This window comes from Acanthopagrus latus, chromosome 10 (genome assembly GCF_904848185.1).
Source record: "Acanthopagrus latus isolate v.2019 chromosome 10, fAcaLat1.1, whole genome shotgun sequence".
Taxonomy (NCBI): Eukaryota; Metazoa; Chordata; class Actinopteri; order Spariformes; family Sparidae; genus Acanthopagrus; species Acanthopagrus latus.
Window position 1 is genome coordinate 6,381,460 of NC_051048.1, and position 24,495 is coordinate 6,405,954.

Below are 24,495 nucleotides of genomic sequence, written 5' to 3' on the forward strand. Positions count from 1 at the left end.
GTGCTGATCCCACTGTGTATCAGCACAGGTGGGTTAAATAACACAAACACCTTTCTTTAAAATGCATCCTCAGATAGTGACAACGCTGCAGGAAAACAGCTCTCTCAAACAGTTTCGACACAATAAACTGAACATCATGGTCTTTATGTAGGTTTATTGCAGGACTGATGAATTAGATTGCATTTCTCCTTAAAGGTGCAATATGTAGTTTTTGGGAAGAAATCACAGACTGATTTTGTTTATGGCAAAACAGACTAAATATACAAACTGTCTTTGTTTTCATGATTGAATGAACTGAATTAACAACACGACTTATACTGTTTTAGTTTGTTTATATTTGGCGGACCCTGCCACCTCTCAACCTTTACACAGGGACCTTATTTTCTTTCTTCTTTTTAGTTTGTAGTATCATATTATTGATATTATACAGTTCAATTTATTCTCCAAAACTACACAGTGCCCCTTTAAAAATTTGATAAAAAAAAAAAAATAAATACACAGTCCGTTTGAATATTGTAATAAAAGTTGTTTCATCTTTCCCAGAAATTATTACAAAGCTCATATACTTATCATTCATCATCTGCAGAAGTTATTGCAGGTGCTACAACAGAAAAGAGAGGCTGAGAGGAAAGTTCAACACACAGCTGCTGTTAGATCACACAAGCAGAAAAAAATCAACTGATACAATAGTTTCTCAGATACATACTAATTTTTTACTCTGTATTGCTAAAACAATAATCCCACTGATACTCAACGTTGTTTCCTAGTCCACCAGCTGCTCCACTCTGTTTACTGTCGATGCTTTATTGTGTGTTTCGATCTGCTGCAAACCCAGATTGGCTCCAGACAGCGTTTGCTGCCTTCTGCACAGCCTCCAATGGCGTCTCTGCGCCTCCAGCTGCAGTATATCCTGTCCAACCTCCCTTTACTCCACTTTCTAAAGCTGCATTTGCTACTGTCGTTCTTCGAAAGAACTCTGCAAGGTCCTGAACTCTTCCAACATCTGTTTTAGCCATCTCTGCCACACCGAGCAAAACTCCTAACAGTGCACCTGTTGCAACACCTGCTGATCCGATCAAAAACCTGTCAATGAATCTCTTTTTAGCCCTATTTATAACCTCCTCCTGGGACAAGTTTCCTGCTGACTGTCTCAAGTGCTCCTCCTCTCTCTTTATCTCCCTTTTCACTGCATGCAGCATCTCATTGGTGTAGCAGGGTCCTTGGTTTGCCTCAGTCACCTTGTCCAGTGTGTTGAGCAGCTCCTCCACCTGGAACTGGTTACTTCTGTAGTTGTCTTCTTCGTTGTGCTTCCAGTATCTATTATCAACGACGTGGCACCGGCCTCCACACTTCTCTACCAGATCACGCAGATTTTTATTCTGACTAACGAAGTCCTCAATTTTCTTTCCGTCAGGGAGCTGGTCACCGTGAGTGAAGACGATCACAGCGTATTTGAGGGCATCTTGGGAGAAATGCTGGCGTATTTTGTTGATGACTTCCTGCTCGTGCTCTGTGAATTTATCCACCTTGAGCACAATGAGAAAAGCATGAGGCCCAGGAGCACACTCTGTGATACACCTCACTATCTCAGGCCTCAGCTCCTCCTCAGATCTGTCTGTGTCAAAGAAACCTGGAGTGTCGATCAGCGTGATGCTTCTTCCACTGACAGATCTGGTGTTTGCTTGACATTTAGTTGTGTCAGAGTTGGGAGAATCGTTTATGGTGAACAGCAGCTCTCCAAGTATGGTGTTAGCCAGGCTGCTTTTCCCAGCTCCAGTTTTTCCCAGCAGGACGATCCTCCTTGAAGTCAGCCCTACAAGAGAGAACAGCAACACTGTTTACTTCTTATTATTGATGATTAGCCTGCTGATTATGATTGATGATTTGGTCTGTAAACTAGAATGCCATTCAGTCGATCACATACCTCCACCAAGACCTGATCCAATATAAACACAAAAGCCCTGTAGCACTCTTAATTATAGCCCCTCATCATTAAATCAAGGATCTGCATCAGAATGTACTCCTGATATTTTTCATCAAGATCCATTAACTATTTCCTGAACAAATTAACAAAACTCTCAACACCCTATCTCACAATAATAAGGAAAGTGAGCAAACAAGTTAACAGGCTCTGTTTTGGTCCAAGACCTATCCTCCATCTAAATATCTTGGAAATCCGTTCAGTAGTTTTCGTGTAATCCTGCTGACAAACCAACCAGCTAACTTATTCACAGTGGCAATGTTACTGTAGGTGTAATGTTTACTTGGTCGCCGTCTTACAGTGATGTTGTGCTAACAATTGCTAATTAACACTAAACACAAACTACAGTACGGAAGTGAACAAAAGAAATCAAACAAACATGGTTGTTTTTTTGTGTTGTATGCATTTACATGTTGATTATGACTGAAAAACATGCCAAAGGACAATTGTTTAGCCTTTTGTCTAAGGAAATTGCTTTTTTTGCTTTTTGCTTTTTTCTCTGGTTTTGCTTGGTCAGTTTTGCTGAAGCATTTTAAAATTTCAGTTGTGCTTTTGATTGCCATTTGGTTTGACAGTACTTTGCTCATAAACCAAAGTACTGAACCAGTGATATTTTTGGCCTGATGATGGCACCAGATGAAAAAGTTAAGGGATCGTCAACTGCTCCTTAGGAACTGAACTAGACTTCCTGTAAATCCAGTCAGCATACAGCATATCACTGAGTGTTGACACTGTTGACAGCGGTGAAGTGAACAATGTCCATTTACTCAACTGATTTACATACGTATATACACATCTGGGACACTTGATACGTCATTTGTTAGTGTTTCTATTTCATGGTATGTTATACTTGTACTTTATTACATTTCATAGGAAAATATTGTACTTTGGTAACACTTTTAAGTTACGATAATTAGTAAATGTTACATTTATATATAACATAGTCTCAGTTAAAAGTTCAAAAACAATTAAATGCTTTAAAAACTTCACAATACTTTGTAAATGGTTAATAAGTAGTGTGCAATTCATATATAAACATCTTGATGTTGCAACTGTTGTCTATTAACCTTTACAGTTTCTTCATTAATTGTTCATAAAGCATTTCATTGTTTGTTGAAAGACACACAACAATTAACAAAATGTTAAGTCAACTATAAATGTAGCATTACATTTATAGTTGTTAAGTTGCTACTTTTACTGCATTAAAAGTCTAAAACAACTCAACTTACCGTCCATGTTGTCTAAAGAGAAATCCCTGTAGTGGTGAATACTGCTGGATGTCCTCGCTGCATAACTTTCCTCCTGTTCTCTTGCTATGGTTGGACGGCACTTTCACTTTCTACCCGTCGGACTTGACTGACTGAACTTCCCTGAACAATGGAGCGAGTGTCACCTGTTTATGTTCATTGCAATGAATGTTGTTTTATTTTTTACACATTATGTCAGACTCATATGAAACAAATTTCTAATACAACGGCCTGAAAAAATGTGTTACGGGTTAGGGTGATAGTGGAATACAAAATAACTACAGCATGGGGGAATAAAGATAAAAACTACTTTGTGTCAAGTGAGAGATTTGTTAGAGTGGGATTTAAAACAGATCATTAAGGGGGACATCAAGCCACCTTAAATGCTGTGGACAAAATAATGGAAACAGCCTATAGTTTGATTATAATACTCAGATGAAATGAAGTAACACTGGAAGTCTTGAGAATGCAGATCACTGTGATGGATGAGACCTGAAGTGCTTTTTGGCTCGCATATGTGACAACCCTGAACGAGTGAGAGGATTTCTTTTTAGAGATTAAAAAAAACGTATGTTATGCTGATTTCATTTGTACCTTTTGATTATTTTCACCCATAATGTGTTAAAGGAAAACAGAGACTTGGTTTCAGCTTGTGTACGGTGTGTTTTCAAGTCACTGAAATGGTTTATTTGGAATTTGGCTTCTCCGAAGATGGTGTCAGCCAGGCTGCTTTTTCCTGCGCCGGATTTTCCCAGTAGGATGATCCTCCTGGTGTTTGGCACTGGAAGAGAATAACATTGTATCATTAAATCAGTACATTTATCTCTTTGGGTGCTTCTGCACCGACAGCATTGTTTTGGGTGGACTTTCCGACCATTTACAGGGAGGTATGACAAGCTAAAACCTCGCATCACAATACGTGGGTAAAGGAGGAGACCAAATGTAACATTTACGTTTGGTCCGATGACTTTATTAAGAATCAACTAGACAAAAAAAATGATAAAAATGCTGAGAGACAATACAAGAGGACGGGAGAGCAATGCCACCTGAAGACAGAGAAACTGTTGCAACAGTGTGCAAACCGTGTGATGCTGTGAGAAAAAGGAGAGCGCCAACTAATTATAAAGACAAATTCACTTTTAGTTAAGAGCTAATTGTTTGTTTCCTTTATTTAAAATCTAATATTGTTTATTTTTACATTTGTTGTTTGTTCTGTTATGTAAAACCTTTTTATGCTGCTGTCTCAGCCAGGACTTTATTGTAAGAAATAATCAAAATAGGAATATTCCTGTTAGAATAAAGGTTGAATACCAAAATTAAAAAAAAAAGTGCTACGAGCATGGCACTACACTGGGGTTTGGGGATGCTATAACCACATCACTAATCTGTTGTCAAGCGTTTTGTAGTATTTTTATGAAGACATATGGAAAGGTAAAGAACTATCAAAGTATCTTTTAAAATAGAAATATACCTTCACACAAACCTCATATGAATTTTGATTCTGGCAAAATCATTTGACTTTATGTTTCTTAAAACAAACTTAATAGAAAACTTAACAATTACCAAAACTTACCATTCATGCTTCCAAAATTAGAAATCAATGCAGAGGATGTTGCAACTGCCTCTGTTCTTCGGTCTTGCTTCGGTTTGCCTCTCACTTCCCCTTTTCCACCTGCCTGACTTGTTTCCTGGCAGCAGGCTAATGGAGCTTATCACACAATGGACTTCTATTTTTATACAAGTGTAAGAACTAATAACAAGCTCCAGCTCTGATGTCAATGTCAAAACCCACAGAGCTTAAAAGATGTCATGCAGGAAAAACACATCTGTTTTTTCTCATCATTTTAAAATACTTGATTAAAAAAGTAAATCTGACAACATCCATCATAAAGTAATAATGATAGTAATCATAATAATAATAATACCTCATATACTACACATTGTTCTGGCTTTTTGCCTCTCAGCAGCATGTGAATTTTGCCATTATTTCAGTCTTGTAGCATAAAATAGCAACAGTGTTCAAAGAAATGCTGCAGAAGTGACCCCGAGGGTTCCCTTACTGTGGAGACAACTTAATAAAGTGCAGTGTAGTTTGCCCCATCACGTAGAACTGGTGCTTTTTAGGGTTTTTTTTGCCCCTGATCCTCAAACATCCTGAGTCAGTCACTGCTCGGTATGATATTTGCTTTACAAACCACCAAACAAACAACAGTCTGCCAGGTACTGATTAATAAAGGAGTTACGGCTTCTGACCTGTTGTTATCACTTTTCAGACTCCATCATTAAGAACCATTATGTGACAAATCCAACCTCCCACAAGCTTATTGAGTATAAAAAACACTGAAAAATCTTGATCTCAGTGATGGAAAAGTGAACACAGTTGAAAATGAATCATAGACTTCATGGATGTGTTTTTCCTGAACCTCTTCATCATAGAGTTTCCCTTCCTCTTCAGTGTCTTCTTCAGCTAATGCTGCTATGTGCCTCCATCTGGAGATTACTGAAATATAGTGCAATGATACGTCACACAGGTTCAGTTCAGTCTCTCCCAGGCTCTCCTTGTCTTTCACTGTGTCAGCTGTTTTCACTTCTCTTTATTTAATGAAATTTTGTACCGATATTTCTGGTTTTCAGACAGTGAATGCTGCTGACTTTATGATCCCCTGTCATGTCATACAGCACGATTCATCCAATACTTTTCATTCTGACCAAATACCTGCAAAACTAACAACATCCGACCAATGACATCTGCCTCAACTGTATTTTATCTTGTGTTAATAATCAAATGCTGATGCTAAACTAAGATGATGATCATGGTAAACATCAGACCTACTTGACATCAGCATGTTAGCTTTATCATTGTGAGGATGTTAGCATGCTCACATTAGCTGTGCCTACATACAGTCTCGTATAGTCTTATTTTACTCTTCACAGTTACTGAATCTTTGATTAACATGTTTGGTTTACAATTTTTAAAATGTTCTCAATGCGCCACTTTTAAATGTATCACCTTACCAAAGACTAAGAAATGACATTTTTTTTCATAGGTTTAATTTTATTGATTATTCATATTTGATGAGACATTGTGATCCACAAAGAAGCAAAGCTGTCATAGCACGAGCATCAGAATCCTGTATAACAAAATGATGTTGTACATATACATTAAGTGATATTTTCTTGAGAGCTTTTGCACCAAGAAACAGCGATCAGTGGACAGTGGACAGTGGACAGACAGAAATACAGCCAACAGCGTACACTGGTCAAGATAATCAAAAATGGGATAAAAATGAACACATCATACTGACAGTACGGTCAAATTTGAAGAAGAAAAATGTTTTACATATCACATGTGAATGAGCATGATAGGCTCTGAGAATAACATTTTTTTTTTAGAACAAGAGATCTGATCTCTTATTTAGAGACAATATTAAGGGCTACATCTCTTTTTTGCCGGTGACATCATGTCCTTTGCTTTACTATGGACAGATCTGGCTTTCTTCTTGATGGCCTCTGCGGCACGTTTTGCTGCCTTCTGTGGTGTTTCTGCTCCTTCAGCTGCATGATATCCTTCAACACCTCCCATCACTGCTCCTACTACTGCAGATCCACCTATAGCTGCTGCACCTATGAATCCAAAATCTGGCATGCTGGTTAACACTGGTGCAGACTGTAAAGCTTTGATAATTATTGCAGCCATCCCAGCTGCACCAAACAAAGCTCCTAATAGTGCACCTGTTCCAACACCTGCCAGTTTGATCAGAAGCCTCTCAAATACACTGGCCTTAGCCTTCTCTCTGATCTCTTCCTCTGACAAGTTTCCTGGTAACAGTCTAATTTTCTCTTCCTCTTGTTGTATTTTCTCCTCCACTTTTTGCAGCATCTCATTGGTGTAGCACCTTCCATTGTTTTCCGTCACCATCTTGTCTATCGTCTTAAGCAGCTCACCCACATGGAACTGGTTGCTCCTGTATTCATCTGTTGTGTTATCGTTCCAGTATTTGTTATCAATGACGTGGCAGCGTCCTCCACACTTCTTCACCAGATCACTTATCAACCTATTCTCTGAGAAAAACTCCTCAATTTTCTGGCCGTTCAGCTGGTCACCATGAGTGAACAGAACTGTGGCATATTTGAAAGCTTCTTCAGAGAAGTCTTTTTGTATTGTGTTGATGACTTCCTGCTCCTGTTTTGTGAATTTCTCCACTTTGAGCACAATGAGAAAAGCATGAGGCCCAGGAGCACACTCTGTGATACACCTCACTATCTCAGACTTCAGCTCCTCCTCAGTTTTGTCTGTGTCGAAGAAACCAGGAGTGTCGATCAGAGTGATGCTTCTTCCACTGACAGATTTGGATTTTGCTTCACATTTTCTTGTTTCGGAGTTGGAATTGTGGCTGACCTTGAAGACTTCCTCTCCAAAGATGGTGTTAGCCAGGCTGCTTTTCCCAGCTCCAGTTTTTCCCAAGATGACAATTCTTCTTTCGTTTGACACTGAAAGAAAATAATATCCATCACTAATACTGTATATTTGTCGTTGGGATTTCTTCATACATAAGAAGTTGCATATGATCAAAATTGTTAAGGTTATAATATTGTGTATGTGATGCAGAGTATCATCCAACATTTAACTTACCTAAACTGATTAATACTCAACTTAATTAAATGTATATCTGACATATTGTATTAACAGCTGTGAACTACAAGATGTGACACACCAGACCATCTTAACACTGAAAGATCCCGATTAAAAAACGATTAAATTGACAGGCTTAAATTACTTAAACTCCTAAAAATCATAAACAATAGATACCAGATAAATGTTCTTGGGTTAACTTACCGTCCATGTTGTCCAAAGTGAGGTGGTTGTGCGGCAACAGTCGGAGTGAAAAGACCGCTCGAGTGCCTGTGAAAAGTTGCTTGTGTCCTCTTTGAGGTCGGATGCCAGTTTAACATCCTGACTTGTTGCACAATTGATGAACTACCAAAGGTGTGTTCACACACACACATACACGCCCATTTGGCACGGCTCACACTTTATAACCAGAATCATAAGAGAATCACTGTGGACAGAACAAAGAAGGTCTACGACTGTTTGCTAAAACCTTATTTGGTCTGAATTATTTACTACTGCAGAAAATGATGATGTTTATTAAATCTGCAAAAAAAACATGAAACAGTTTTCACATGAATGCCATCAATAATAAAGCATGTCTGAGGGGGGACAACGGGGAAAAACGGAACATCTTCTGTGGGGGCTCACATTAACGCCCACCATAGGTTGCTTAAAGCAGTCCAACATGAAAACAGATCTGGGCACGTCCTCATTTGATGTATGACGATAGTTGAGATACTTCCTGTTCATGTTGCTGCTAATATACAAATCTGGTCAAACCACACAGAGGTTGTTTGTCTTTGTATCAGCAGAAGTCTTTGTCAAAGCAAGCACAGCTCCTGCTTCACATTCACTTGTTAACCATAGGTTGTTTTATCAGTACAAGAAGGGAACATTTCATTCTCTGGACAGTTTACATATCAGTTATGAATAAAAAAAAATAAAACTGCTGACTGTGAGTGTGTTTCCTGTCGACTTTGACACTTGACTCTATCCTTCAGTGAAAGAGGATCAACAAAGGCCCGTTGCTCTTGTCTTCATTGCTGCGTTATGAAAGTGACAACACATTGTAGAACCACAACCTGAGGACAAAGCTCATTTCAGCTCTCACACTTTAAACTTCAAATATTTATTGGTTCAACAATATTATTCTTATTAAAATAAAGTTTCAGTATTGATATGTGACAGCTGAAGTAAAAAAAAAGGACAAACCTATTAACAAAAACTATTAAGAAAGATATAAAAGAAGGCTTTATCAGGTTATGATGATTGTTCCTCAGATACAGAAAATACATTTATTATTGGTGTAAAACAGTGGGAAGATGACGGCGGTGGAGGGCAGAAGGAGGCGGTGCAGCAGGTTATATTGATGGGAAACTTGTCCAGGACCACGGGGTTCAGGTCTGGAGGGGAAAGTGGCTTCTAAAGTCCAGCGAGGATTAAGATGAGTCTTCAACTCTGAATGTGTGATCTTGTGTCAGACCTGGATCACTCTGGACAAGCTGTTTGAAGCCATTCTTTGTTTTTTTCCCCATTTTCACTTGCTGTGAAGCTCCAGAAATGTTTTGTGGACTGTGAAACTTCACCCGACTGAGTAGATCCTGACTGAATTTTATTTTCTTTTTCTTTTTTCCCCTTTTTTTTGAGTGGGTTAAGAATGAGGAATGTATGATGAGGCTCAGTTTGGTGGTTCAAGCTGTGACCTGTGCAGGATAGGTTTACAGGAAGATGAAACTTAAAGCAGTTGTAAATTCCCTCAGCCTAAGAAACGAAAGTGCATTCATTGCCCCAGGCTGTTCACAGTTTCATAGTGATGCCCTCTAGTATCCACACTGCCAACTGTGGTGGTTTTCAGTTCAGCTCCAGTTTATTTTTAATCATGCAGCACAAAATAACTAATGACCAACTTACATTTTACAATCTGTACAACATTCATGACCCTCTAGACCCCTGAAACACATCAGCTCTGTGTATATAACCTTTATTGAACCCGGGGTTCTCATTAAGATCCAGAACCCAGTATGAACAAGATGAAGACCCTGTGTTAAGACCAGAAGCTCAATTTAAGTTGAAGCATCGTGAACAGACAGGACACGTGAGTGTACAATCATTTTCCAGTCCTCAAGACAGAAATATGCTCTGCTCCAGTGTCAGAAGCCCATTTTTATCTTTAGTTTCTGCACCTGTAGCTCCACCTGCTGTTGGAAGACACTCATGGCCTTCTTGGACTTAAAGTGTCATAATTAAATAAACAAATACACATTTAATAATTACTTTAATGTGTAATTAATTAAATGCGTCATTGAACAATTAGAAATAAATGTGTCGTTAATTCATTAAAATGCCAACTATAAAAAAACATATATAATTATTTCACCATTTGGTTAATTATTTCATGGTCCTGTGTTTCAGCGATTCATGAATTTATTTTATCTGTCAAACTCACCCATCAAAGTCGTTGGGTGGATCCTAACACCTGATTGGTTACCCTGCACATCAAGTCAAGGCGCACTGATTCCAGATAATGGATTGATGCAATCAAACAAAACTTTGTTGGCAACCGCTAAAACTCAAGCGTGCGAGGTGCAGGACAACATGCCAAAAACTGGCCCTCACTAGAAGCTTTATGGGGATCCTCCATTAACGTAGCCGCCATGTTTTGAAAGACTTCTTATCGTTATTGTTTTGGTTTCAAGACTTCAGACCAAAGCAATGGATTAGACTAAATTCACATTTGCCCCATCCACTGCGTGAATTTGACAGATAAGATAAATTCATGAAGCGCTGCAACACAGGACCATGAAATAATTAATTAAATAGTGAAATAATTATATAGGTTTTTTTTTTTAAATAAATTGGTATTTTAATGAATTAATGACACATAAAATTCCAACTTTAATTAATTAATGACACACTTAATTAATGACACAATTAAATAATTATTCAATGGTGTATTTGTTCATTTAATTATGGCACTTTTAGTCCTCCAGACTTCTCTGCATATGACGCTGTGTGATGAGGAAAAACTGCCTTGACAGAGGAAGAGGGGCGGAGAGAGCTGCTGAAGAGCAACAGCGGAGGGATCCCCACAGGTGTAATGCACCCTGGGAGGTGTAATGCACCCTGGGAGGAGGAGGTGGCTTTTTCTGATAGGTCTCCCAGATTTCTGCTCGTGTCACACATCAAAAAAAGCGCCTTTAAGCAACCTTGGACGTTTACGCTCACCGCCGTCACTCCTGCCACTCAGACCAGAGCTGTCACGTTTCATTACCGATGACATTCATGTAAAAGTGATCTCGTGTTTTTTGCAGATGTGATAAACATATTTTTCTGCCATAGTGACGCATTTGGAAATCCTGCCAGCCAAGTTCCAAATAAGGTTAAAGGTTCCATTTGTTTTGTCGATGGGCGTGTGACAGCGCAGGAGAAGTTTAAACTTCACTTTTTCTCACTCTCACACACTTCACATCTGAAAACGAACATGGACGGTGAGTAATCTGTCTCAGTCATGGTTTGTTTCTGTTTAACTGAAGGTAAAAATGGATGCGGTCGTGCGTAAAAGTCGATCCTAGTGGGTCGGTAAGAGATAAAGTAGAGCAGATTAAATCTGATCTGATCTTTTCTTCACTGGACTCCACAACATCGAGCAACACCGCGGCCATGTTAACAACAGCAGCTGCTCTGCAGCACCGGACAGTCAACATGGGCCACAAATCCACTGTTAGTCAGTGTAGAGTCACCACAGTCCTTCACACCTGTGTTCACTGCGGTAACTACAACTAACATGACAAACGTCCGTCAACTTTTTTCTATGACTAAGAAGAGAAATGGCGAGATAAGAACAGATCTGTCAGGATAAAAACAAAGACAAAGGACGCGACTAAAATGTGAGTGATGGGCTGTCGGACAGTTGAAATGCGTCATATTTTCCCCCAGTTGTGCGTTTAGTTCATCTGTTGAAATGTAATGTTTCCCTGTTCCCGACGCTGAACACAGAGCTCAGTGTGAGACACTGTTTGTTTGTATGTTGTTATTTTGAGTAATAGTCCTAATAATAGTAATAATAGTAACAATCCTTCCATCACAACATCACAGAGTCTCAAACACCGAGGTGAGGTTAGTTTTGTGTTGGACTTGGACAGACGTTCACTCCGGACACACCGAGCGCAGCGGGCTGATTTAGGGACCGTCGATAAATTACTCTACTGTTTCTTTGCTTTAGACAAAAACAGTGTTCCTTAATGCTGACTGGATGATAACAGTGAAAATGTATAATAATAAAAAATAATGTTACTGATTGCTGATTTCATGTAAGCCACTCTTTTGTGTTATATATTTATTTATCATAAATAATTAAAAGACAATGGCTTGTTTTTTTCATTCATTTTTTTTTTCATTCAGTGTAATTTGAACCATCTGAAGTGGGATTTGACACGATAGTGTGACAAAAGCAAAGTAAACCTGTAATGCTGTTAAAATATAATAAGAAAGTCAACACACTGAACACGTGTCAGCAGCAGAACAGAAGTTTAGCTTTTAAGGACGAAATGTGTTATTATTATTATTATTATTATTATTATTATTATTATTATTATTATTATGTGTCTGAGACATGTAGTAACTATTGTTAAACATCCCAAACAGCCCAACATGTCCAATGAGGGTTTTGATTGTATTGAATGGAATCTTTTAAGACATGAAAACAACAAACACTCAAATATACAGTGTTATTGATGGACGTTCATTCTTTTTCAGCTATGAGAATTGTCGTCTTGGGAGAAACTGGAGCCGGGAGAAGCAGCCTGGCAAACACCATATTCGGAGAGCAACTCTTCAAGATCAGCCACACTCTCAGCTCTGAGACTAGACGATGTCAAGCAGAAACCAGATCTGTCAGTGGAAGAAGCATCACTCTGGTCGACACTCCTGGTTTCTTCGGCACACACAGATCTGAGGAGGAGCTGAAGCCTGAGATAGTGAGGTGTATCACAGAGTGTGCTCCTGGGCCTCATGCTTTTCTCATCGTGCTCAAAGTGGTCGTATTCACAGACCAGGAGCAGGCTGGAGTGAACAAAATACAAGAGTACTTTTCTGATGACATCTTTAAATATTCCACAGCTGTCTTCACTCATGGTGACCAGCTCCCCGAGGGAGAGACGATTGAGAAATTTGTCCATGATAACAGGTTTCTGAGGGATCTGGTGAAGAAGTGTGGAGGACGGTGCCACGTCGTCGACAACAAATACTGGAAAGACAAACCAAAGCATGAATACAGGAGCAACAAGTTCCAGGTGGAGGGGCTGCTCAAGACGATAGACAAGATGGTGACGGAAAACAATGGAGGCTGCTACACCAATGAGATGCTGCTCAGAAAGCGGGCTAACAGCAGAATATTTTGGAGGCTTTTGATCAGATTTGCAATCATTGGAATAGGCGGATTGTTAGGAGGTGCTGTTGGTGTGACAGGAACTTCTGGATTTCCAGTGTCATTCAGCAGAATTGCAGCTGCAGTTGGTGTAGTAGGAGCCGTGATAGGAGGTGTTACAGGATATTTTATAGGTAGATCAGCAGACACACCACAGGAATCTGTGGTTGTCAAGATTGAAGAATGAAGAATCAAGTTTGATATGAAGCAAATTCATCACAGCTGAAGTTTGTAATGAGCCGTGAGATGTGAGAGAGCTGGAGAGAATTCTTCATGAACAATTTCTGATCAGATTCAAATCGTTAACCATTCATCTAATTATGTTTATTCAGATGCTGTATGTTATAGGTTGTACTTTGTCTGAGCACCAGACTTTTATTTGCTTATTCCTGTCTCACAAGCTAACCACAGTGCCGGGCTGTCAGTTCTTTCAACTCTAATCAGAAAGAACAGACAGTTTTAAAAATATTCATAGAAAGGAACTTTAAAGATATTGTTATCAAACCAGAATACGGTGTCAGTTGTATTTCTGTCTCCACTGGTCGGTGTTTCCCTTTGCAAACACTGACCAGAGTGATGTATGCACATAATATCTGTGATGCTCCTGTAAAAGTTGTGGTTCCTTTGGGAATAAAATGTATCATCACATATGAACAGTCAATAAAACCCTTTGAAAAACTTATTTAATGTGTTTTCACTTGGCAAGGTAATTAATTTATGAATGGTGCACTGGGATAATTAAAACAATTTCATAGAAAACCCTAACATGTGTAGGAGATACACTACTTAATGATGAAGGTAACTTATCACTGGCGATTAATAACACACTCGTAAATGGAGCACCACTGGAGAAGTTTGGCTTGAACAGTTCAAATCAGTTTATTCAACTTCAAGATCTATGTTCGATCTCATATTCTGAAGCAATGATTTCTTTACATAGATCCATCGGTTCTTGACTGCATAGACAACTACAAACGATTATATATGTTCATTAATGAAATAATTCAGGGGTAACAACAGATAACAGAAAATGTAAAGACTGAAATGAGTCAAGTCACAGGATTATGTGATGGTAGGCGGATGGAGAAATTATGAGTCGGCTTTCATACATTAAATATTACAGGACTAATTTTTAATACTAACGAGACCCTAATCTCAATTCTCTTCAGTTAATTTGGTAGAAGTCAGAACTTCAGCGGCAGCTCATTCTCACGTGTGGCTCCAGCTGTAAAAAGACCTTCAGTCTGCTTTGTCTGGGAGTCAGGAGGTCCTGGTTTCCTCGAGCTTTCTGGGCTCGACTGTGAGCTCGCCGTGTCAGTCCGGTGGCCAGAGGGAAGGCCGGTACTCTGCTGAAGGACCCTCAGTCCAAAGGCCCAGCGGGATGTCTGCACTGGGAGCGATGGGGCCACTGCAAGGTCACTGCAAGGTCTTCATCGAATGAGGATAGTCTTGATAAAGACGTTTTCCTCGTGGTTTAGAGTGGTGGTTCTTCAGTCCTGATTCTTAATCTAATTCAGCTTCTTCCGGATCAGGCGGTGATACTTTAACGATATATTATAGGAGAAGTGCGAAGAGCATGTGTCTCTCTTTTTATGGCCCTGCAGCAAGCGAACCAAAAGTGGGGCTGGCTGACAGCGTCACTCCTTCTGTGATATGAGTTTAGACTCACAAAACTTTAATTTAACTACGCTATTGTTTTAATGTTTCGAGATTGTGTCTCACCTTTCCCAGAACTTCACCATGGCTTAAAAGGGACTCTGTCTACATGAAGGGATATGGGACATGACTGAAGTCATTTATCATGCAAAACAAATTAAAACATATTAAGGCATAAAACACCTGAATATACAGTAGAACCAAGGAATGTTCTGAAAGTCTTTTCCACTCACCGAAGGAAGGAGCTGGTTTCTCCCCAAACCAACTCATTAAGCAGTAAAATGTTATCTTGGCTTAACAATAACACAGAGAAATGTGTAAAACCTCAGTTTTATGGATTTATCCTACTGGAGAGACCAGATGTGGTTATTCATTGTAAATTGCTAAAAGAACTGACGTATTTATAGCAAGAAAAACATTGTCCCTTCTTCAGACTTTCAGGCAACGGTCAACTTATGGATGGAAGGCTCATTAATTAATGGCAGAAACAGGGACTCAGAGATGCAGAGACGAGAGGACAAGTTCCTACACATGTTAAAGGGAAAGTTCAATCAGGATCTAGTCTGGACAGTCCGGTGAAGTTTCATAGTCCCCAAAGCATTTCTGGAGCTTCACAATAAAACAGCATGGCAGCGTTCTCCACTAAACAACTGGAGCAGATGGGGACTTGTCTTAAAACATAAAAAAACAACCCGAAAAATGACTTTAAAACCACTGTTAAGAAACATAGAATGGCTCCAAACAGCTTGTCCAGAGTGATCCAAGTCCTGACGGCCAAATTGATTTGGAAAGACATTATTTATTCCCTTTATTAAAGCCAAAATCTTCATTGTAAACACTGCGCTAGAAGCAAAAGCGCACACCAGTTCAACTTTGCACTGAGGGTATAAATCACCGTCTGCCTCGGTTGTTTAGGAGAGTACTGTAATGCTGTAGAACTCTGCGTGGAAGGATTCTATCATTGTTTTGTCCCATTTGTGAAATTCATTCAGATTATCTCTCTGTTTCTCTCTCACACACTCTCACTGTGATTTCAGCTACTGAGGCCAAATGGCGTGGAATTCTTATTACAGGTGAAACTCGAAAAATTGGAATATCATTTATTTCAGCAATTCAGCTTAAAAGGTGAAACTGATACATTATATAGACTCATTACATGCAAAGTGAGATTGACTGCTGCCCTGACAGTTGTGCAGAAAACCATCATTGACAACCTCGACAAAGACAGAAAGCCTCGAAAGGTAAATGCAAAATTTGCATCTCATTTGGAAACCAAAGTCCCAGAGTCTGGAGGAAGAGCGGAGAGGCACACAATCCAAGATGCTTGAAATCCAGTGTGAAGTTTCCACAGTCTGTGTTGATTTGGGGAGCCATGTCATCTGCTAACACCAGCAGTGCTTTAAAGCCACTGTGCTTTATTAAGTCCAGAGTCAACACAATCATCTACCAGGACATTTTAGAGCACTTCATGCTTCCGTCAAGCTTTATGGAGATGCTGACTTCATTTTCCATCAGGCACCTGCCCACACTGCCAAACGTTCCAAAACCTGGTTCAATGGCCGTGGTGTTACTGTGCTTGATTGGCCAGCAGACTCGCCTGACCTGAACCCCTGTGCTACAGGTCACTGCCAAGAGACAGACGACAGACGTGAGACTGAACAATGCAGAAGAGCTGAAGGCCGCTATGAAGCATCCTGGTGTTCCGTAACACCTCAGCAGTGCCACAGGCTGATGGCATCATGCCGTGCTGCACTGAGGCAGTAAATCATGCAAAAGGGGCCCAAACCAAATACTGAGTACATATGCATGATTATACTTTTCACAGGGCTGACATTGCTGTGTTTTAAATCCTTTTTTTAATTGATTTCATATATTATACTTTTTTTTGGTTCTTACATTTTAGTTCATTTTTCATTCTCAGATGGGTTGTTGCAGGATATACGATCATTTTTCTCTTTTATCTTAAGAAGACAGAACTCAGGCCAAATAGCCTTTAGTTGTATTTCATAGTTTTACATGTTATACATGTTCCACAATAAGTTGACATTACTGTGTTGTTATTTGTTTCTGCAATGTCAGTTGACACTTAAATGCACTAAATGGCTAGGCTGCAATAAATGGGCTTAGATTTTGGAATAGACACCTGTATTTTATTTTATTTTTATTTTTTTCAGGAATAAAAAACAATAAAACAAAAAACAATTATTTGGTATTGTTGTTAAGTAGATTACTTGATTAATCGATGGGATGACTGGTAGAAGACTCCATTCTAAAAATATCTGATAGCTGCAGCCCTACTGTCTAATGCTCCAAATGCTTTTGCAGCTGTTGCTGCTGCATTGACCAATGTTGCTAATGGTTTCATCTTTTCAAACTTAGGACAACTAATCCACCCATCACTACTACACCGAAGAAAGCTGCTAGCAATGCACCTGGTTCAACATCTGCCAGTGCGCTCAAGAGCCCGTCACAAACTCGGCTCTTAGCCTCCTCTCTGATCTCCCCCTCTGTCATGTTTCCTGGTGACAGTCTAATTTTTTCCTCCTCTTGTTTTATCATTTCCTCCACTTTTTGCAGCATCTCATTGGTGTAGCAGCCTCCATTGTTTTCCGTCACCATCTTGTCTATCGTCTTCAGCAGCTCCTCCACCTGGAACTTGTTGCTCCTGTATTCATTCTTTGGTTTGTCTTTCCAGTATTTATTGTCGATGACGTGGCACCGTCCTCCACACTTCTTCACCAGGTCATCCAGAGGCTTATTCTCAGACACCAACTTGTCAATCGTCTCTCCGTCAGGGAGCTGGTCACCATGAGTGAACAGAACTGTGGCATATTTGAAAGCTTCCTCAGAGAAGTACTCTTGTATTTTGTTGATGACTTCCTGCTCCTGCTCTGTGAATTTCTCCACTTTGAGCACGATAAGAAAAGCATGAGGCCCAGGAGCACACTCTGTGATACACCTCACTATCTCACGCTTCATCTCCTCCTCAGATCTGTCTGTGTCGAAGAGACCAGGAGTGTCGATCAGAGTGATGCTTCTTCCACTGACAGATCTGGTTTCTGACTGACATTCTCTTGTTCCAGATTTGAGATTGTGGTAGACCCTGAACGCATCTTCTCCAAATATGGTGTTAGCCAGGCTGCTTTTCCCAGCGCCCGTTTTTCCCAAGACGGCAATTCTCATTGTGTTCGACGCTGAAAAAAAATAAGGTCCATCATTAATATTTTACAAGAAACACGTGCTGAACAACCTAAATTACAAAACATTTTATTGGTCAAAAATCACAGCTACCAAAAATCAATACATTTTATTATTTTAACACACATGAAGTCCTTCTATAGTGAAATGTATTACAGCCCTGAGTACAGGTACAGCTTTCTTTCTTTTTCCCCCCTTTTTATTTGTACTTCACAATGTCTTTTCTTGTCTTTTAGAGGACAACAGGTCACCATATCTCACAGTCCACACTGTCGGTGTAGAAAACAGCAATGTAATTGTAATCGTATCATCCAGTCAGCATGAAGAATCATTGTTTCTGTCTAAATCGAACAGTAGGGTAATTTATCGACGGTCCCTAATTCAGAATGCAGCGGGCAGTGACTCACTCAGATCTGTGTTGAGGGTCGGGAACAGGGAAACGTTACTTTTTAACAGATAAAATAATGCGGAACTCGGGGGACATATGACGCATTTTAAAAGTCCATCACTCACGTTTTAGTCGCGTCCTTTGTCATTGAAAACAAATCATTTACGCATAGTTTTTATTGTGACAGATTTATTCTTAGCTCGCGATTTCTCTTCTTAGTCATGGAAAAAAGTTGACGTACGTTTGTCATGTTAGTTGTAGTTAACGCAGTGAACACAGGTGTGAAGGACTGTGGTGACGCTACACTGACTAACAGTGGATTTGTGGCCCATGTTGACTGTCCGGTGCTGCAGAGCAGCTGCTGTTGTTGTTGCTCGATGTTCTGGAGTTCAGTAAAGATCAGATCCGATTTCATCTGCTCTACTTACCTCTTACGGACTTTTACGCACGACAGCATCGATTTTTACCTTCAGTTAAACAGAAACAAACCATGACTGAGACAGATTACTCACCGTCTATGTTTTCAGATGTGAAGTGTGTGTCGGCTCAAAGTGAAAATAAGAAAAAGAAAAAGTGAAGCGTCATCTTCTCCTGCGCTGTCACACGCCCATCGACAAAACAAATTTAAACTTTAACCTTATTTGGAACTTGGCTGGCAGGATTTCCAAATGCGTCACTATGGCAGAAAAATATTTTTATCACATCTGCAAAAACCATCAGATCACTTTTTTTTTTTAACCAGCTGCTGCTTCTACAGGATTGATTTGTCTTTCTAGCAGATGCAGCCTCTGTCAAACCAAACACAGCTCCTGCTTCACATTCACTCGTTATGCACACAGTAGGTTGTTTTATCGGAACATGAAGGGAACATTTCTCTGGACTGTTTACATGTTAGCTCTGAGTTCAGAGGCTGCTGACTGTGAGTGTGTTTCCTTTGACAAGTCTTAATCAGGTTATGATGATTGTTCCTCAGATACAGTGAACACATTTACTCCCCATTAAAAGACATTAAGAACAAGCAGGCAGTCATTAAGAAACAAGACATTGAAAGAAAGCTTAAAGAAGCTAAAATGGAAGAAGAATAAAAGACACAGTTCAGTTTAAAGACTTCAAGACATTTTTTTTAAAGTGCTCCATTTTCTAAGTTCTGAAAATTATTATCTTTTTTCTTTATGTGTAAATAGAGCAGGTCTCTCCACCTCGTCTCCTCTGTAAAGGCAGCTGTTTTTTATCCCACAGCATCACAAGCTGTGAAGACACAGAAACTAAAGGTAAACTTGGGCTTCTGACACTGGAGCAGAGCATATTTCTATCTTGGGGACTGGAAAATGAAAAAAAAAAAAACTAGCACAGTTTGGACATCAGAGGGCATCAGTATCAAGTTGTTCACAGACTGGAGTTCTGAATTGAACCATCAAACTGAGCCTCCTCACACACTCCTCAGTCTTTAAACAGCTTTAGGTTGAGCCCAGGGCTGTCAGTCAGGGATCAATAATGATTGAAATAGCAGCTTTCTCCTCATTTGTTTGACTATACATGATGCTTTAGACAACCACGCAAAACCTACATGACGCCACATTTCAAGACTTCAGTTAAGACTGGGCACTGGACGACTTCTTCATCACAGCCTGTTCAGACTGTCAGGATGCTTTATTACACAGTCTCAGGTTAATACAGATGGCTCTGTATGAGCGAAACAGATCATCAGCGAGAACACTGACATTATATAGTTATTCCTGACGCCTGTCACTGGGTCTGAAGTCTGGTGGTACACGACTAAAATAAAGTTGTGTTCTCCGTTGTACCTGGAGAAGCCAAAATAAAAAATAAAAAAAAAAAGTTCCTTGCAGCAGCTTTGAGTTTAGACTATTTTGTGTCAAAGAAAGAATCTGGTGAGACCTCCACCTAAAGGCAAAGTTCAGTCAGGATCTTCTCCGGACAGTCGGGTGAAGTTTCAAAGTCCACAAAACATTTCTGGAGCTTCACAACCAAAAAATCATGGCAGCGTTCTCCACTGAACAACTGAAGCAGATGGACTGTCTTAAAACATAAAGAATTAGCATTTAGATTTAGATTTAGATTTAACACTTTTAACACCCAGATTTTTACAACAGCAGTAAATATCACAAAGTTACATATGCTGGTCTTGCTGGTAAACAGTCACCAGCAAGACCAGCATATGTTGTGTTTTCATGTTGGTCTATGGTGTTCATTGTTTTGTTTTTCCCAGCAGGTTTTTACAATCGACGCCTTATATTGTGCGTTACAGGGCGGGGAGCAGTTTAATGTCTTCTTATTTTCACTTTGACCCGACAGGCACCTCTCATCTGAAAACGTAGACGGTGAGTAATCTGTCTCAGTCATGGTTTGTTTCTGTTTAACTGAAGGTAAAAATGGATGCTGTCGTGCGTAAAAGTCGATCCTAGTGGGTCGGTAAGAGGTGAAGTAGAGCAGATTAAATCTGATCTGATCTTTTCTTCACTGGACTCCACAACATCGAGCAACACCGCGGCCATGTTAACAACAGCAGCTGCCCTGCAGCACCGGACAGTCAACATGGGCCACAAATCCACTGTTAGTCAGTGTAGAGTCACCACAGTCCTTCACACCTGTGTTCACTGCGGTAACTACAACTAACATGACAAACGTCCGTCAACTTTTTTCTATGACTAAGAAGAGAAATGGCGAGATAAGAACAGATCTGTCAGGATAAAAACTATGATGAAATGATTTGTTTTCAACGACAAAGGACGCGACTAAAATGTGAGTGATGGGCTGTCGGATATTTAAAACGCGTTCTATTTTCCCCCAGTTGCACATTTAGTTCATCTGTTGAAATGTAACCCTGAACACAGACACTCTGCAGGCTGACTTAGGGACCGTCGATAAATTACCTACTGTTTGTTTGATTTAGACATGCTGACTGGATGATACCAGTGAAAATTATAATAAAATAATAATAATGATAATAATAATGAACTGATTTCATGTAGCACACTTATTTTATGTTATATATTTATTTTGCAGAAACATTTTTTTAATTTTTTGTTTTTTCATTAGCTTCCATGTCGCGTGACCCAGTGACTTGTGTTAAGTGGGACAAATAAGACACACTTCTTTTGTTTTTTATCACATTTTTCTGATTCTTGTATAAGTCAAACAATAACATGTATACATTTTAAAAACTATATATCATGAAGATGTGGTAACAAGACTTTTTGGTAGCTGTGATTTTTGACCATTAAAAACCTTCGTAATTTAGCTTGTTTAGCATGTGTATCTTCCTATACATGAAAATCACTGGAACACAAATAAAAAATATTAACGATGGACATTATTTTCTTTCAGTGTCGAACACGATGAGAATTGCCGTCTTTGGAAAAACGGGAGCCGGGAAAAGCAGCCTGGCTAACACCATATTTGGAGAAGATGCGTTCAGGATCTACCACAAGTTCAAATCTGGAACAAGAGAATGTCAGTCAGAAACCAGATCTGTCAGTGGAAGAAGCATCACTCTGATCGACACTCCTGGTCTCTTCGACACAGACAGATCTGAGGAGGAGATGAAGCCTGAGATAGTGAGGTGTATCACAGAGTGTGCTCCTGGGCCTCATGCTTTTCTTATCGTGCTCAAAGTGGAGAAATTCACAGAGCAGGAGCAGGCTGTCATCAACAAAATACAAGAGTACTTCTCTGAGGAAGCTTTCAATTATGCCACAGTTCTGTTCACTCATGGTGACCAGCTCCCTGACGGAGAGACGATTGAAGATTCGGTCCGGGTGAGTAAGCCTCTGGATGACCTGGTGAAGAAGTGTGGAGGACGGTGCCACGTCATCGACAATAAATACTGGAAAAATGCCCCAAAGCATGAATACAGGAGCAACCAGTTCCAGGTGGAGGAGCTGCTCAAGACATTAGACAAGATGGTGACGGAAAATAATGGAGGCTGCTACACCAATGAGATGCTGCAAAAAGTGGAGGAAATGATAAAACAAGAGGAGGAGAATATTAGACAGTCATCAGGAAACATGACGGAGGAAGAGATCAGAAAGAAGGCTCAGCATGGTGTTTATAAAGGTTTAATCACATTAACAGGTGTTGGAACAGGTGTTTTCATGGGAGCTTTTTTTGGCGTAAAGGTGATGGTTAAAAAAGCTTCATCAGCTTTAGGGATTCTGGAATCAAAGTCAGGAGCAACATCATCAGTAGTGGTACCAGGACCATTAGGAGCAGTGTTAGGAGGTATTAAAGGATATCATGCAGCTGTGGAAGCAGACACAATATGGGAAGCAGCAACAAGGGCAGTAGAGGCCATCAAGAACCCCTTCACCAAGCCCTGAATGAAGCCCTGAATGAAGCCCTGAATGAAGCCCTGAATGAAGCCCAATCTTTATAGTAAAGTAAAGAATGTGCAGCGCTTGGGTTATGTTTAGACAACAGTAACTTTTGAACAATATTAAACAGCATGAAGGTTCAAAAGTATTTTATTTAACACAAAGATGAAAACACACAATCTGAATAACATTTTCTATATACTTATATATTTATATATTACCTGTATATTCAATGACAAATCTGCATTCTCTCTCTAATGTGTTCACTGACCTGTGATAGGTTTAAACTTTAGGCACTTATTTCTGATTTACGAGCTGACATCAGTGTTGGTTTGATATGTTATTTTAATTGTTCCATTGCTGATTTAAATCAAACCAGTGGACGCTGTTGAGTGTATTTCTGTCTGCCTTTTGTTGCAAAAACTAACCAGCTGAAGCAGCTTTGTTTCTTTATGGATTACAATGTATCATCAATATGAACAATCAATAAAATAAAGCCTATGAAAAAATGTCATTTCTTACTTTTTACTTGGTAAGGTGATCAATTTCAGAGTGGTGCATTGAGGAAACTACAGCAACTCCATACAGAGTGAACCAAACATGTCAATCAAAGACACAATAACTAAAGAGTAAAATAAGACTATATGAGACTGTATGTAGGCACAGCTAATGTGAGCATGCTAACATCCTCACAATGATAAAGCTAACGTGCTGATATCTAGTAGGTCTGATGTTTAACATGATCATCACCTCGTTTAGCATATTAGCATTTGATTAATAACACAAGAGAAAATACAGTTGAGGCAGATGTCATTGGTCGGATGTTGTTAGTTTTGCAGGTATTTGGTCAGAATGAAAAGTATTGGACGAATCGTGCTGTATGACATGACAGGGGATCATAAAGTCAGCAGCATTCACTGTCTGAAAACCAGAAATATCAGTACAAAGGACAAAGTACAAGGAGGTAGAGACTGAACTGAACCTGTGTGACGTATCATTGCACTATATTTCAGCAACGTCTAGATGGAGGCGCATAGCAACATTAGCTGAAGAAGAAGGGAAACTCTATGATGAAGAGGTTCAGGAAAAACACATCCATGAAAGTCTATGATTCATTTTCAACTATGTTCACTTTTCCCTCATGGAGGTGAAGATTGTACTCAGTGTGGGTATGAATCCTTTACAAATCAGGTTGGATTTGTCCCTGCAGGTCGTTTATGATGGAGTATTTTGACCTGTCAGGTTGAGTAGGATGAAAATCCATGGCTTTATGTATGTGCATATAACATGTGATGAGACTGCCTACATTATTTAAATGATTGTATTTTCAGTATTTTCATTAGCACTAGATAAACACAGGTGTGGCTGTGTAACTGATAGTTTAAATGTTTAGTTTGAATTTAGCTTGTTTGATTTGCTTTGTGTTTTAATCAGTTTTGTATAGTGTTTCTTCAATTTTTGGACATTGACATCAGAGCTGGAGCTTGTTATTCGTTCTTACACTTGTATAAAAATAGAAGTCCATTGTGTGATAAGCTCCATTAGCCTGCTGCCAGGAAACAAGTCAAGGAAGTGGAAAAGGGGAAGTGAGAGGCAAACCGAAGCAAGACCGAAGAACAGAGGCAGCTGTAACATCCTCCGCACTGATTTCTAA

At 39.6% G+C, this 24,495-nt stretch overlaps 5 protein-coding genes across 6 annotated transcripts; 2 read left to right on the forward strand and 3 right to left on the reverse strand.

Annotated features, from left to right (window-relative positions):
• Nucleotides 1-561: 561 nt before the first annotated feature.
• Nucleotides 562-3,947, reverse strand: LOC119027582 (GTPase IMAP family member 7-like). Its single transcript, XM_037112933.1, has 3 exons — nt 3,823-3,947; nt 3,211-3,351; nt 562-1,813 (listed from the first exon to the last, which is right to left on the reverse strand). The coding sequence occupies exons 2-3, from the start codon at nt 3,215-3,217 to the stop codon at nt 804-806; spliced, it is 1,017 nt and encodes a 338-aa protein (XP_036968828.1). The 5' UTR covers nt 3,218-3,351; nt 3,823-3,947; the 3' UTR covers nt 562-803.
• A 2,330-nt stretch (nt 3,948-6,277) lies between these two features.
• Nucleotides 6,278-8,193, reverse strand: LOC119027437 (GTPase IMAP family member 7-like). Its single transcript, XM_037112628.1, has 2 exons — nt 8,066-8,193; nt 6,278-7,719 (listed from the first exon to the last, which is right to left on the reverse strand). Exons 1-2 carry the CDS (start codon nt 8,070-8,072, stop codon nt 6,656-6,658), a joined length of 1,071 nt encoding a protein of 356 aa, XP_036968523.1. The 5' UTR covers nt 8,073-8,193; the 3' UTR covers nt 6,278-6,655.
• Nucleotides 8,194-10,947: 2,754 nt separating this feature from the next.
• LOC119027838 (GTPase IMAP family member 7-like) lies at nt 10,948-13,947 on the forward strand. Of its 2 annotated transcripts, none has more exons than XM_037113317.1 (2): nt 10,948-11,328; nt 12,596-13,947. In XM_037113317.1, the coding sequence occupies exons 1-2, from the start codon at nt 11,322-11,324 to the stop codon at nt 13,450-13,452; spliced, it is 864 nt and encodes a 287-aa protein (XP_036969212.1). In that variant the 5' UTR covers nt 10,948-11,321; the 3' UTR covers nt 13,453-13,947. The 2 variants fall into 2 exon arrangements, with proteins under 2 accessions (XP_036969212.1, XP_036969213.1); XM_037113318.1 differs by lacking the exon at nt 10,948-11,328 and adding an exon at nt 11,442-11,727.
• Nucleotides 13,948-16,005: 2,058 nt separating this feature from the next.
• Nucleotides 16,006-19,388, reverse strand: LOC119027114 (GTPase IMAP family member 7-like). The gene is made up of 2 exons (XM_037112000.1): nt 19,020-19,388; nt 16,006-18,115 (listed from the first exon to the last, which is right to left on the reverse strand). The coding sequence occupies exon 2, from the start codon at nt 18,102-18,104 to the stop codon at nt 17,283-17,285; it is 822 nt and encodes a 273-aa protein (XP_036967895.1). The 5' UTR covers nt 18,105-18,115; nt 19,020-19,388; the 3' UTR covers nt 16,006-17,282.
• Nucleotides 19,389-20,696: 1,308 nt separating this feature from the next.
• On the forward strand, nt 20,697-23,355 carry LOC119027112 (GTPase IMAP family member 7-like). Its single transcript, XM_037111998.1, has 2 exons — nt 20,697-20,849; nt 21,856-23,355. Exon 2 carries the CDS (start codon nt 21,867-21,869, stop codon nt 22,845-22,847), a length of 981 nt encoding a protein of 326 aa, XP_036967893.1. The 5' UTR covers nt 20,697-20,849; nt 21,856-21,866; the 3' UTR covers nt 22,848-23,355.
• Nucleotides 23,356-24,495: the final 1,140 nt, after the last annotated feature.

Excerpts from the sequence above, each read along its gene's own strand:
- LOC119027114 (XM_037112000.1), bottom strand. The coding sequence starts at position 18,104 with ATGAGAATTGCCGTCTTGGGAAAAACGGGCGCTGGGAAAAGCAGCCTG.
- LOC119027112 (XM_037111998.1), top strand. The coding sequence starts at position 21,867 with ATGAGAATTGCCGTCTTTGGAAAAACGGGAGCCGGGAAAAGCAGCCTG.